Raw genomic sequence first — 13,092 nt, forward strand, 5'->3', positions numbered from 1 at the left:
CTCTCTCTCTCTCTCTCTCTCTCTCTCTCTCTCTCTCTCTCTCTCTCTCTCTGCGGTGGTGGTTGCTGCTTGATCGTATAACGAATCATGTTCGGTATGTTCAATGTCATGTTCAAATGTATTCGGCCATTTCACATATTCTGAACATGCGTTTTTTGCTATTTTCGGCCAAACATTCGGTGCATCCCTAGTAGTGTTAGTAGGTTAGTTAATTCGTTAATTTGCTTGGTTTATGTTTTGTCTCGTTGTTTGTTTTTATTTATTAGTATTTTGTTTGTTTTTGTGTGTGTGTTTGCTTCTTTTTATTCGTTGGTATATTTATTTATTTTCTCTTTGTTAGTTAGTTAGTTAGTCAATTTTTTGTTCTTTTGTTTCTTTCACGCTTGTTGCAAATGACTGTGGAAGAATGTAAGAGAGATGTTTTCTTCTCTTACTGTCTCTGCCCGCTGTCTATCGACTTGGTCCTGCTGCTGATAGTAATGTCTAAAAATAGCTCTATTACTTCCTGAAAGCTGACTGTTGGTTTCATGACTTTTCTTCTAGAATCGTCTTGACATCAAAAACGGCAGCATTCTCCGTTTAACCAAAGCACCAGTGAGTATTTGCACCACAACCTCATATGCACACAAATTTGCAACCTGAGGTTTACAGTCACAGTATAACCTGTTTTGTATTTTTAATGACATATAAACAATATACATATAGACAAGTGATGTATTTACAGTTTTGCTTGTGACAGACACTTATCCAAAGCAGCTTCCAGTAAATCGTACACATACATTTTATCACAAATATGTTTTCTGGTATTCCAACCCAGAACTTGGGTATCATCTTCACCCTGTTCTACCTGTTAAGCTACAGGAACCAACACTGTTGTGGGTTTGTGGTTTGTTAGGGTCGTTCTGCTGAAGATCTGTACAAAGGCATTCAGAGTTCAGATGCCGGCGTGCGATGCGACTCTCTGAAGGAACTGGCGTCCTTCTCCACAGACATCACTTTCGCCCAGGAGTTCATCAGTCGCGACGGCCACTCTCTACTGGTCAAGATTGTGGAGGATGCCAGCGAGTGAGTTTCCTGTTCCTCCTGTTTTCTCTTCCTGTCTGTAGATTGTCATATTACTAAGAAATATGAAGATTAAAAACAGAAAACGTCTGATGTTCTTCTTCCAGAGCTCCTCTCATCATGACACACACTCTCACTGCCTTCATGGAGCTGATGGATCATGGGATTGTGTCCTGGGACAATCTGTCCAGTGTCTTCATTACAAAGGTAAAAGACAGTCTTAACATTCGGTGTACAATCATAAATGTGGTTATAAAATACAAAAATATTAGACTTAGATTTAACTGCCCATTTGTTGTTTTTTTTAGATCGCTAGTTTTGTGAATATGAAGGTGCTGGACGCGTCCATCCAGCAGGTGTCACTGGCTATCCTGGAGAGCATGGTGCTCAGTAGCAACAGTCTGTTCAATCAGGTCAAACTCGAAATTACTCTGGAGAGACTCATTTCTCATCTGCAGGTGTAAGTGTGAAAGCTGCTTGGCTATTTGGTAAACTGCGGTTTTGCCAATGGTTATTTTATGGGCGTAGAAGAGGAACTTCTCAGTTCTTGCTTCTTCAAACTGTAAAATACCCCACAAATAGCAGGTTTATGGTGCAATATACAGTGCTGTGAAAAAGTATTTGCCCCCTTCTTGATTTTTTGTTTTTTTGCATATTTGTCATGCATCCAGATCATCAAACAAATTTTAATATTACACAAAGAAAACCAGAGTAAATACAAAATGCAGTTTTTAAATGATGGTTTTATTTATTAAGGGAAAAAACAATCCAAACATTTCTGACCCTTTGAAAAAGTAATTGCCACCTAAACCTAATAACAAGTTGTGCCACCCTTGGCGGCAACAACTGCAATCAAGCGTTTGCGATCGCTGTGGAGGAATTTTGGCCCACTCTTCTTTGCAGAATTGTTTTAATTCAGCCCCATTGGAGGGTCTTCGAGCATGAACAGCCTTTTTAAGGTCATGCCACAGCATTTCAATTGGATTTAAGTCTGGACTTTGACTAGGCCACTCCAAAACCTTTATTCATTTTTTTCTTTTTTAGCCATTCAGAGGTGGACTTGCTGGTGTGTTTTGGATCATTATCCTGCTGCATAACCCAAGTGCGTTTAAGCTTGAGGTCACAAACCGATGGCTGGACATTCTCTTTAAGGATTTTCTGGTAGAGCACAGAATTCATGGTTCCATCAATTATGGCCAGTCGTCCAGGGCCTCAACCTTTGTCTCATCAGTCCACAGAATATTTGCCCAAAAGTTTTGGGGATCATCAAGATGTTTTTTAGCAAACGTGAGACGAGCCTTTGTGTTCTTTTTGGTCAGCAGTGGTTTTCGCCTTGGAACTCTCCCATGGATGCCATTTTTGCACAGTCTCTTTCTTATTGTAGATTCATGAACACTGACCTTAACTGAAGCAAGAGAGGCCTGCAGTTCTTTAGATGTTGTTCTGGGATCTTTTATGACCTCCTGGATGAGTTGTCGTTGTGCTCTTGGAGTAATTTTGGAAGGCCGGCCACTCCTGGGACGGTTTACCACTGTTCCATGCTTTCTCCATTTGTGGATAATGGCTCTCACTGTGGTTCGCTGGAGTCCCAATAATGTAATGGCTTTGTAACCATTTGTAGACTGATACATTTCAATTACTCCTCAATTATTCTCATCTGTTCTTGAATTTCTTGAGATCGCGGCATGATGTGTTGCTATTTGAGATCTTTTAGACTACTTCAGTTTGTCAGACAGGTTCTACTTAAGTGATTTCTTGATTCAACAGGTCTGGCAGTAATTAGGTGTGGCTAGTGAAATTTAACTCCCGTTATTCCATTCATCACAGTTAATTCATGATTTACCAAGGGGGGCAATTACTTTTTCACATAGGGTCAGAAATGTTGATAGTTTTTTCCCTTAATAAATAAAACCATCATTCAAAAACTGCATTTTGTATTTACTCTGGTTTTCTTTGAGTAATATAAAAATTTGTTTGATGATCTGAATCATTTAAGCATGACAAATATGCAAAAAAAACTAAAAATCCGGAAGGGGGCAAATACTTTTTCACAGCACTGTAACATACTAGTGGATTAATGTCTAAATTTAATGCACACTTACAATTACATATTGAATAGTAACTTTTATTAAAGTGATAGTTCACCCAAAAATAACAATTCTGACACCGTTTATTCGGTGTATGACTCTTTCGTTAGTGTCTCAGTGGTTTTGTGCCTATACAATGGAAGTCAATTGGGGTCAGTGTTGTTTGGTTACCAGCGTTCTTAAAAAAAATCTTCTTTTGTGTTCTGCAGAAGAAAGTCATACAGGTTTGGAATGATATGAGGGTGAATACATGATGTAAGAATTTTCATTTTTGGGTGAACTTAACAGCAAATATAGGACAGTTTGCATGAGAGCACTGCATTGGATTCTCCAATTGGTGGTTTTCAGACAAGAGTGGATACTGGGTCATGTGTGGATGGTGACCTTCGTCCCAGACTAAAATGAATGAGGTGACCTGTCTTAACTGAATATAACTTGCCCAGAAATATCTTAAAATATATCAGTGCCATTGCTTTGCGTCAAGATGCACACCAGTAATGTATTCTTCAAAGGTATTCTTATAAAAGCGAGATAAATATCTTAATCTAACTAAGGCATAGTCCTGGCTTAAGCTAAGCCATGTCTGTGAAACCAGGCCAATGAGTGTTTTACAATTGTTCTTTAATTCTCTTCAGAACTAATCAACAGCTGCAGACCAAGGCCATGGCTCTGTTGATGGCTTTGTTACAGGCCGGTGGAGAAGCAGAGAGACAGGTGAGAGATAGACAGACTGCATTCCATCCTTCCCTTAGATATATTGGTTTGTCTGCTGATCTGTGGTGGTATAAAGAAGAATTTAGTTGTCTCTCTTGTGAAATGTATTTAATTTAATCTCTCTGTTTTAAACATGAAATGATTTGAATTGATTTCAGGAGCTCTTTGAATATCTTGATAAGAAACACCTGCGCCAGTATATTTACAAGGTAGGAAAACTTTGAAGTTCTGTTCCATTTCTCTGATACTTTCTGTACTTTTTGCTATACTTAAGCACAATGAATATTTCCTATTATATCACACTTTCTGCATAACCATTTGATATTCACAAAAATTGATGTTTTTGTAACACCAAATATGATAAATTAGTTACATTAATGCATTTGGCAGATACCTTTATCCAAAGTATGCATTATGTATTAATGTAAACATTTTATCTTGGAGTTGAAATCATGATCTTGCTAGTTTCAAGTGCTACAGAAAGAGGTCACAAATCATGGCTATCTGCTCATGTTTTCAGAACATCATCCACAGCTCCAGTTCAGTAGGTGATGAGATGACCCACTACCTCTATGTACTGCAGACACTTCGTCTAAACCTCTTAGAGCACCGTATGAGGACGCCACTCGATTCCTACAGCCAGGTTTGCTTTTTGTTCCACATCTTGGTTTAATTTTTGAACGACTATTTGAACTTCACTATTTGTCAGAAATAAAACATTGCGCTGTCCCTTTAAATTACTTTTCCAAATATTTCTTCCATTTGTGTTTTCCCTCCATCAGGACCAGAGGGAAATGCTGCACGGGTTGCGTCAGGCTGCGTTTGAGATGGAGAGCGAGAGCAACTTGAGCAGCGAGAGACGACGCTCGCTCTGCGCTAAAGAGTTTAAGAAGCTCGGATTCTCTGTGAGTGCAGAAAATTCATTTTGTCTTTAAAACAAATCACATCATTACACTTTTCACAGCTTTTAATACCAGTGGTATCATCAACAACAAAAAATACATTATTGTTAACTGAAATAAAAATGTGTTTTCATTTAGAATAACAGTAATCCCGGTCAGGACCTGAGCCGCTGTCCTCCGGGACTCCTGGCTTTGGACACCATGGCGTATTTTTCCTCCCGTTACCCTGACGCGTACAGCAGAGTGAGTGAACACATAACAATACACAGAGACACCCTTATACAGATGCACCAAAATATATTTTGTATAGACCATTTTTGCGGACGTGCGCGCCTGGACTGCAGTTAACTTCCGGTCTGTGTTTGTTTATCGGTCTGGCTAGTGTCTAATAATATAACTATTTAATTTAATTTATGTTCATATTAAGTTATATGATTATTTTATTGTATAATAATTGTATTAAATAAGCGATTTGTTGAATTTGGTTGTATGTTAATTTTATTAAATAAACAATTTGTTGAATTTAAAGAAACTATATGGGACATTGACATCTAGCGGTTGAGCTTGGTATCACAGTCTAAATTAAAATTTGGCGAGGCAAGTTTAGAAAAGTAATGGTTCTTCTGTTTCTTTTGATTGTTATCAGAAATAATCTACAGGCACTCTATTATTTGCGAATGTGTACCGGAAGTTAAAGGCAGCCCAGGAACGCATGCATGCCCAGTAACGTTTGTTTATGTCACTGCAAAAATGAACAAATGACCTTTTATCAAAACTACACTGAAAACTGTCTCCATTGTCATTTTGAGAGCATGTATGAAGTCAACAGTCTTGTTATGTCTTGGAAAAATACATGCTTGATGTTTTGTTATATAATGCTTTTGTATAATAATAGGGATGCACCGATACCAGTATCGGCCCGATACCAAGCTAAAGTTAAAGTGTTAATACCAAGTTAAAGTGTCGCCAATATACAATTAAAAATTGAAGTGCCGATGAGGTCTTAAAAAAAAAAGTATTACATTTAACCCTGATCATTGTCTCAGTAGTGGTGTCATAAGATCTGATGTTTATCTTGCTCTTTCAGTTTGTACTGGAGAACAGCAGCAGAGAAGACAAACACGAGTGTCCGTTTGCTCGCAGCAGCATCCAGCTCACACTGATCCTGTGTGAGATCTTACGCATCGGAGAACCCCGTAAGTGCACTTGCAGTCCTGAAATCACCTACTATACACCCTGCACATAAACTATGCACTGTGTACTCTAGCATCTAGTATATGAATTTTAAAAGGGTAGAATTGTCTCAAATAGAACACTTAAAGGGACAGTTCGCCACAAAATAAAAATTCTGTCCTCATTTACTCACCCTCGAAAAATGTCTTTGTTCTGATGAACACAGAGAAAGATATTTGGAAGAATGCTTGTAACCAGAAACAGTTGTTGGCCACCATTAACTACCATAGTAGGAAAAATGACAGTGGTAGGCAAAAGTGCCCCAGAACTGTTTGCTTTCATACACTCTTCAAAATATCTTCTTTTGTGTTCAACAGAACAAGAAATGTGTCCTACTATGGTAGTCAATAGATCTATTTTTTTATGAACCTTGGTCAAATCAGGTTTTCACAGTCCATCTGGATTTTTCTTGTCCACCAGTAGTTCAAAAATGATTTTCAACATATTACTTGCATCTCTCAAAGCCTTGTTTTTTGCCCTCAGAAAATATATGATGTCTTTTGAAATGCTTAATGACCTTATTGACAGGGTCCTATAGTATCTGTTTCCAAAGCAAATACAACCATCTGGTGGTCTTTTGCTTCTATTGTTGACGTCTCGTACTCGGTTCTTTCTCGCTCTGTTTCTGCTATAGCCTCTGAGACCGGCTCGGACTATCACCCTATCTTCTTCGCTCAGGACCGACTGCTCGAGGAGCTTTTCTGTATCTGCATTCAGCTTGTCAACAAGACGTGGAAGGAGATGAGAGCCACACAGGAGGACTTTGATAAGGTATAAAGCATATTTTTCCATAAAAACGTCAACCTGCTTATGAGGCTTTATTGCGGGGTTTATAGTTTTTTCACAGTTTTTTACATTCCCACTAAAATCCACTTACGAGTCATCATTCACCAACATGATCATCATTTTGTTTTATGACATTTTTGTACCTTTTCATGCACAATGTTCCCTGCAAGTGGTCCTTTTTAGTATATCATTGTATGTTTGTGAAGTTATTGGTTTGTTGTTAATTTAAAGCTGTGGTTTGCTCTTGAAAGCTTTCGAATTCAACAGAATGAACAGAAGTGACTGGCTGCAGCCGTGATTTATAGTTAACAATAAAACAAATAGATATTGATGGGTTCATCTGGACATATCTGAGAAATGTCAAGCTAGAGGAATGACAAGCATGCAGCTTCTCTTTTAAAGAGACAGACTCCTTCTGTTGAACCGCCTTTGTATACATCAACATTCCCTAAATTGTTACGTCGTCTCTTCTGATGTTAAAGGGTTCTTCCTCTATCCCAAACTTTTCAGCGGTGCAACAAAACAGACCTCCATTTAATGACCTTTTTCGGGTCGTAAACCTCACTACCTCCTGACCCACACTATTGAAAAGAGGGTCTGGCCGATGGGCCTGTCTTTTGTTTTCTCTCAAAGTCCCCCCACCACACCAACCTGGTGGGCTGGGACAATAAGGCCTATCATTATAGAGGGGTATTAGAACAACAAAAAGAAGCCCACTCGGTAGCCGAAATACAATGAGGGTCAAAATTTGTGTCCCACACACAGGAGTTGCATCAGCAGTTAAACATATCTCGAATATAGTTTGGTGTTTGGAAAATGTCCACAGTTTTGTCCCGGATGTTTTTTGGGGGGGAGATCTTAAAGGGATAGTACACCTAAAAATGATGAACTCTCCCTGATGTTGTTTAAAACTTGAATTAATTTTCCATAGAATCCAAACTGTTATTTTACATGTATTGAAAGTGAAGGGTGATCATGTTCCAAAAATGACCCAAACATAAAATATTAGGGGTTACACACATTCGTCTCTGTAGTAAATAAATACTGTAGTATATTTTAATATTTATCATTATATTTACTATAATATTTCCAGTTTTTATATGGGACAGACTTAAGGTGTTGTCCTTATGATGAAGATTTTCTTCTTTTTTTCCGGCTCTAGTCACCGTTCACTTTTCATTATATGATCAGTTATAAGATCAGTTTTGCTGAATATTTTCTTAGTTTTATTTTTAGGTGAACTGTTCCTTTCAACATGTTAAAACGGATATGACTCAAACTTGTGTTTTTCCTCTCTCTCAGTTCTTTCTTTTTCCATCCCGACGCTCAAAACACCCTGACTGTGCTGTTTCTCTGTAAAGACTGTTAATCGCTGTTGGCATCATGTTTGTGCCAGCCGGTTTGTAGAGGTCTGTATGATGTAGGGTTAGTGTGTGTAGGTGTGTCCAGTTTTGGGGATGTGTATCTGTATAATGAGGGTTATCTAGAGGGAGGGACCATACACGCTGTAGTACATACACACCCCCAAACACACTCTCACTGTTGTATGGTTGTGAGCAGAAACTCTTTTCACTATGGCTGAGGTAGGGTATTTTACTTAGTTTTTTAGCTTTGAGAGAATAATTTTTGATTTTAAAGCATGGAATAGTGGATGATGTAGGTGATGTGGGGGGCTATCAGGATTTATGTGTGTTGATGGTAGGCTACTAATAACCATTTATATGGGTTTCATGCAGTCAATGCAGATCTCTGTAGATTTCTTCTTGGGCATTTTATTTATTTATTTGACTATTTTTATTTAAAGTTTTTTTTTTTTTTGTGATTATTATAAAACCCATGTCTCCATCGTCGAAAATATATATATTTTTTAAAATACTTGGTTTACTTAACTTTGATGGTCCTTTTAAATGCAACATTTTTATTTATTCATTTTCGTTTTTAAATCTTTCTCTGTATATTAAAAAGCTGTGGGAAAAAGGGTGTGTTATAATATTTAATTGTATCAAAGCATTAGATCTCGGTTTATAAACTTAAATGTAGGAGAAGTGAACTGGAACATTTATATTGTTGAGTATAACACATCGACGGTTTCATCGGACGCACGCGCTGGCCCGAAGTTAACTTCCAGTCTGTGTTTGATTATAATATAACAATTTATTTTATATTTTATTTATATTTTATTGTATATTAATTCTATTAAATTAAGTTAAAACTACTCGACAGTTATTGATTCCTTGCGGCGCTCTACCGGAAGCTACGTTTGGGCAACATAACATTGGTTTATGTTGTTGCCGCTGAAACGTCTATATTGCTGTTTTTGACATGGAGTGGTCAACCTGTGTTGACCAAATAGATTTTTTATGGCTGCTGTGGATATCTACAGAAAAGGATGGCAGATGGCCCATAATGCGAATACACACATAGTACAGTGGCAAATGCCACCTAGTCACAGTTGCTGAAATTAAATTGAACACATTTAAAGACATGACACAATTTAAAAAATCTACTAAAATTGTCTGAAAAAAAATCTTTTTAATAAGGGTATCTGTGTTTGGATGTTTCGCTGAGATTGCACAGCCCAGGTGTTTATACATAATTTTACATTTAAATTTTAATTGCTTTTCATTTTAATTAATTTAATTAATTAATTTTAAATTATTTAATTTTAAGGTAAATTGTGTATTAAACATAAATAATGCTATTTTTTATTATTTCTGGTTGCAAGATGGGGAAACAAATACCATAGTTAAATATGTTCAAGCTAAACTGTAACTAAATTCCAAAGTCCCGCATCTGCAATTTTTGGGGCATTTTTACATGCATATATATATATATAAATGTATGGGAAAGCTGAAAAACATACGAGAACATAAAGATACTGTAATTATAGAGCAGTGCTGTTGTCAGGGAGTTTATTCTCATTCAGTTGAATGAGCGTGTCACTGCCGTTCTGTCTGCGTCACAGCTGGACATTCACTACTGGAAGAGAGACCCATATTGTCATAGTCCGTTTCTCCTCCCCTGGTGTTTTATTCTTCACTTCTCCATTCTCCTCCCTCCCTTTGACCTGAACAGAGAGATACTGTTCAGAGATGGTCAGAGTGCGGTCAAGCTGCGTTTAATCGTGGTCATCAGGGTTTATTGGAGGAGATGGATAATGAAATGACAGGACATGAAAGCTTACTATTGTTATATTTATATGGACCATAATAATGTCACAATGTTGATTTTCTGTAAAACTCAACATCTAATGACATTCATAGGCAAACTGAATGGTGTTCTGATTCTTTCTCCGCAGGTGATGCAGGTTGTCCGGGAGCAGATCACCAGAACGCTGTCCAGCAAGCCTACGTCTTTAGAGCTCTTTAAAAACAAGGTGAACGCTCTGAACTACAGCGAGATCCTCAAGCTCAGGCAGACCGAGAGGCTCCACCAGGAGGAGACCCTCGCCCCACCGGTGCTGTAAGTCCAGTTACCTGTATCCTTCCTGTTTAGACCACACTTTAGAAAGACATTATCTAATTATCTAAATTATAGTTTAATGTATAGAAGTATATACTCGCTGTTTTCAAGAACACTGTTCCTCATTGGTGTTGTGCGCAGTGAGCTGAAGGAGCGTCTAAAACCAGAACTGCTTGAGCTCATCAGACAGCAGAGACTGAACCGTCTGTGTCATGGGACACTCTTCAGGAAGATCAGCAGCCGACGGAGGCAAGGTGAGAGGTCACCTTAAAGATGAAGAACTAAGAGTACTGAGGCAGACCAGAAAAATGAATTTATTACAGACCCGTGCTTCCCAAACTGTAGGGCGCAACCCTGCCCCCGGTGGGCTATAGCAGTATTGCAGGGGTGCTGTTTTTGGTTCAATCTAAATGTTAAAATATTAATATTAAAAATATAGTTAATGAATTTTAATGCAAAAAGGTTAGTAATTTGTATAGATCACTATAGTATCTTTAACTACTAAGAAAAAATAAAACGGAGGCCTTGACTATTTTGCTTTCTTTGGTGGGCCTTACCCCTGTGAAGTTTGGGAAGCTCTGTCATAGACACTGTGAAGGTAAATGGGATATTAGCAAATATTTTCAGTTTAGAGTAATTGTCATCGTCTTTCAGACAAGCTATGGTATTGTCGACTCTCTCCTAACCACAAAGTCCTGCACTATGGAGATGTGGAAGAGGATGCCGAGACGCCCTCCATCGAGGCCCTTCAGGAAAAGAGTGAGTAACCTAGTCCAACTTTACTACAAAAAGACCTCTAATCTCTGTCAAATGAGCTGATATAATGGCGGTGTGTTCTCAGTTCCTGTCGCAGACATCAAAAATGTTCTGACTGGTAGAGACTGTCCTCACATGAAGGAGAACAAGGGAAAACAGACCAAGGTATGCTGCTAATCGTCTTGTGAACTTGCTTGCTGTGCATGCACGTGGTCTTTGTATCCTGATATTTTTTTTTACATTATGTGTGGTTTCATTTTTTTGTAATATTGGTTGTTTTTTCAGGAGGTGTTAGATTTGGCCTTCAGCATTATGTATGATGTCGAGGAGTATAGTTTGAATTTCATCGCCTCTTCCAGAACAGATGTGAGTACATGGGGTTTTCCACAGCTCAACAGCTGTCTTGCATTACTTTAAAAAAAGAAAATGCATACGTTAAAAATTCACCTTAACACTATTGCCCATGTATCTATCTCTATAATAATTTGAACTGTACCTTTGCTCTTCTAGTTTTGTCTGTGGACAGATGGACTCAGTGTGCTGTTGGGTAAAGAGATGAGCAGCGAGAGCATGCGAAGCGAACTGGACATTCTCCTTTCTATGGAAATCAAGCTCCGCCTCCTGGACCTTGAGAACGTCCCTATCCCGGACATGGCCCCGCCCATTCCCAAACCGCCCAGCAACTTTAACTTCTGCTATGACTTCAGCCAAGCCGAACAATAAAACCCGGGTGGCCAGTAAGTGTTGGCGGTTACAGCATTACCAGAATTGAAAACAACTTGATGCTGACAGTGGCCACTTGGCGGCGCTGCAGATGCAAGTTTTGGAGATTGGGAGCAAAGAGATGGTATTATTTCAGTGCTTGAGATGAGATATTATGGAAAGTGAGAGCACTTTGAACAATCAAAGATGGCAGAATGTCTGCTGTGAATGAGATGGATTTACTTTGGGAGTTAATGGATTTTGTTCGCATGAAGCTTACTTCATTTTAACATGCTGTTTTTTGTCAGCACTCTTACAATAGACCTGTACAATAGACATTGTTTTCTTTTAATTCTTTAGCGTTTATCAGACATTTTGAAACCATACTAAAAACATGCAATGACTCTGAGAAGCTTGGTAGGGAGGAAACATGCAAATGAATTTGTTATACAGATCTGTACTACAATAATTGAGATTGTTGGCATTCTTATTGAGTCCCTTTGTAAAGTCAGATGTTTAACTGACTTTTAACTGACAGTCACTATGTATTTTACTCTACGTACTTGAATTTGAGTACACCGTCTGCAAGGTACATCATTCTTCTGCATTTACGCACAGATTGAAACTTTATAACGTGTGGTTGGCATTAAAAGATAGGAGGCATAGGCTTTATCTAATATGTTTTCATAGATGAAAGTCTATTTGAATTATTAGAGGTACATAAAAGATGGCGCACTTGACTCACGCACGTTCAGATTTGATAAAGTTTGTATTGTAGGCTACTTAAACTGGCTTTAAGAATGGAAAATGGTTTTGTGAGTCTTGGTTTTTCAGTGTGCAGATTGCGCTGTCAAATTTTCTGTCAGTATTTTGTAAGATGCTGTGTTTTGAGTTCTCGGTTTTAAGATGTAATGGCATTTTATCAATATTAGGATTTTATCCACTTACTATCTCGGTTAAAGATCTGATTGTGGTTGTAATGCCACGTAACAAGCACTTGTTAATATGTAGACGCACAATGCCCCATGTCTCAAGCTCAATGATGTATTATCATTCTGTGGTCGTAACGTTTGCTACATGGATTAATGGAGCTGATCAACCTTTGAAAGTGTTTCGGGAAAACCCTGTGCCATAATTCACTGATTTCATTTTCTATTGTCGTAGTCACAAATTTAAAGTTCATCTAGTAAAAAAGATCCATGTACTGTATTTGTTATTCTGTGTATAGCTTTCTATGTTAAACCTCTGGTATTGTGTAACAATCTTGACGTGGAAACTTTACCACCTGAAAATGGTACGCGGTATTAATTCAAAATTAGTTTTCCTTTGTATGGAATTAAAATATATTATTGTTATAGCCATAATGTCTTGTCTTTGTTTTTTATGGT

General features: G+C 38.0%; 1 protein-coding gene across 1 annotated transcript in view; it reads left to right on the plus strand.

Moving 5' to 3' along the window:
• elmo3 (engulfment and cell motility 3) overlaps positions 1-13,068 on the plus strand; it is a 22,147-nt gene extending 9,079 nt beyond the window's left edge. The window contains exons 5-21 of the mRNA XM_057329600.1: positions 544-594; positions 896-1,065; positions 1,170-1,269; positions 1,371-1,522; positions 3,785-3,863; positions 4,022-4,072; positions 4,384-4,506; positions 4,646-4,768; positions 4,904-5,008; positions 5,853-5,961; positions 6,633-6,769; positions 10,083-10,246; positions 10,388-10,500; positions 10,901-11,005; positions 11,088-11,167; positions 11,288-11,368; positions 11,513-13,068. Of these exons, the coding sequence (XP_057185583.1) occupies positions 544-594; positions 896-1,065; positions 1,170-1,269; positions 1,371-1,522; positions 3,785-3,863; positions 4,022-4,072; positions 4,384-4,506; positions 4,646-4,768; positions 4,904-5,008; positions 5,853-5,961; positions 6,633-6,769; positions 10,083-10,246; positions 10,388-10,500; positions 10,901-11,005; positions 11,088-11,167; positions 11,288-11,368; positions 11,513-11,725 (1,956 nt within the window). The 3' untranslated portion in view covers positions 11,726-13,068. The remainder of the gene's footprint in view (positions 1-543; positions 595-895; positions 1,066-1,169; positions 1,270-1,370; positions 1,523-3,784; positions 3,864-4,021; positions 4,073-4,383; positions 4,507-4,645; positions 4,769-4,903; positions 5,009-5,852; positions 5,962-6,632; positions 6,770-10,082; positions 10,247-10,387; positions 10,501-10,900; positions 11,006-11,087; positions 11,168-11,287; positions 11,369-11,512) is intronic.
• Positions 13,069-13,092: the final 24 nt, after the last annotated feature.

The sequence above is a fragment of the Triplophysa rosa genome, linkage group LG3 (genome assembly GCF_024868665.1).
Source record: "Triplophysa rosa linkage group LG3, Trosa_1v2, whole genome shotgun sequence".
In the NCBI taxonomy this organism is placed as follows: Eukaryota; Metazoa; Chordata; class Actinopteri; order Cypriniformes; family Nemacheilidae; genus Triplophysa; species Triplophysa rosa.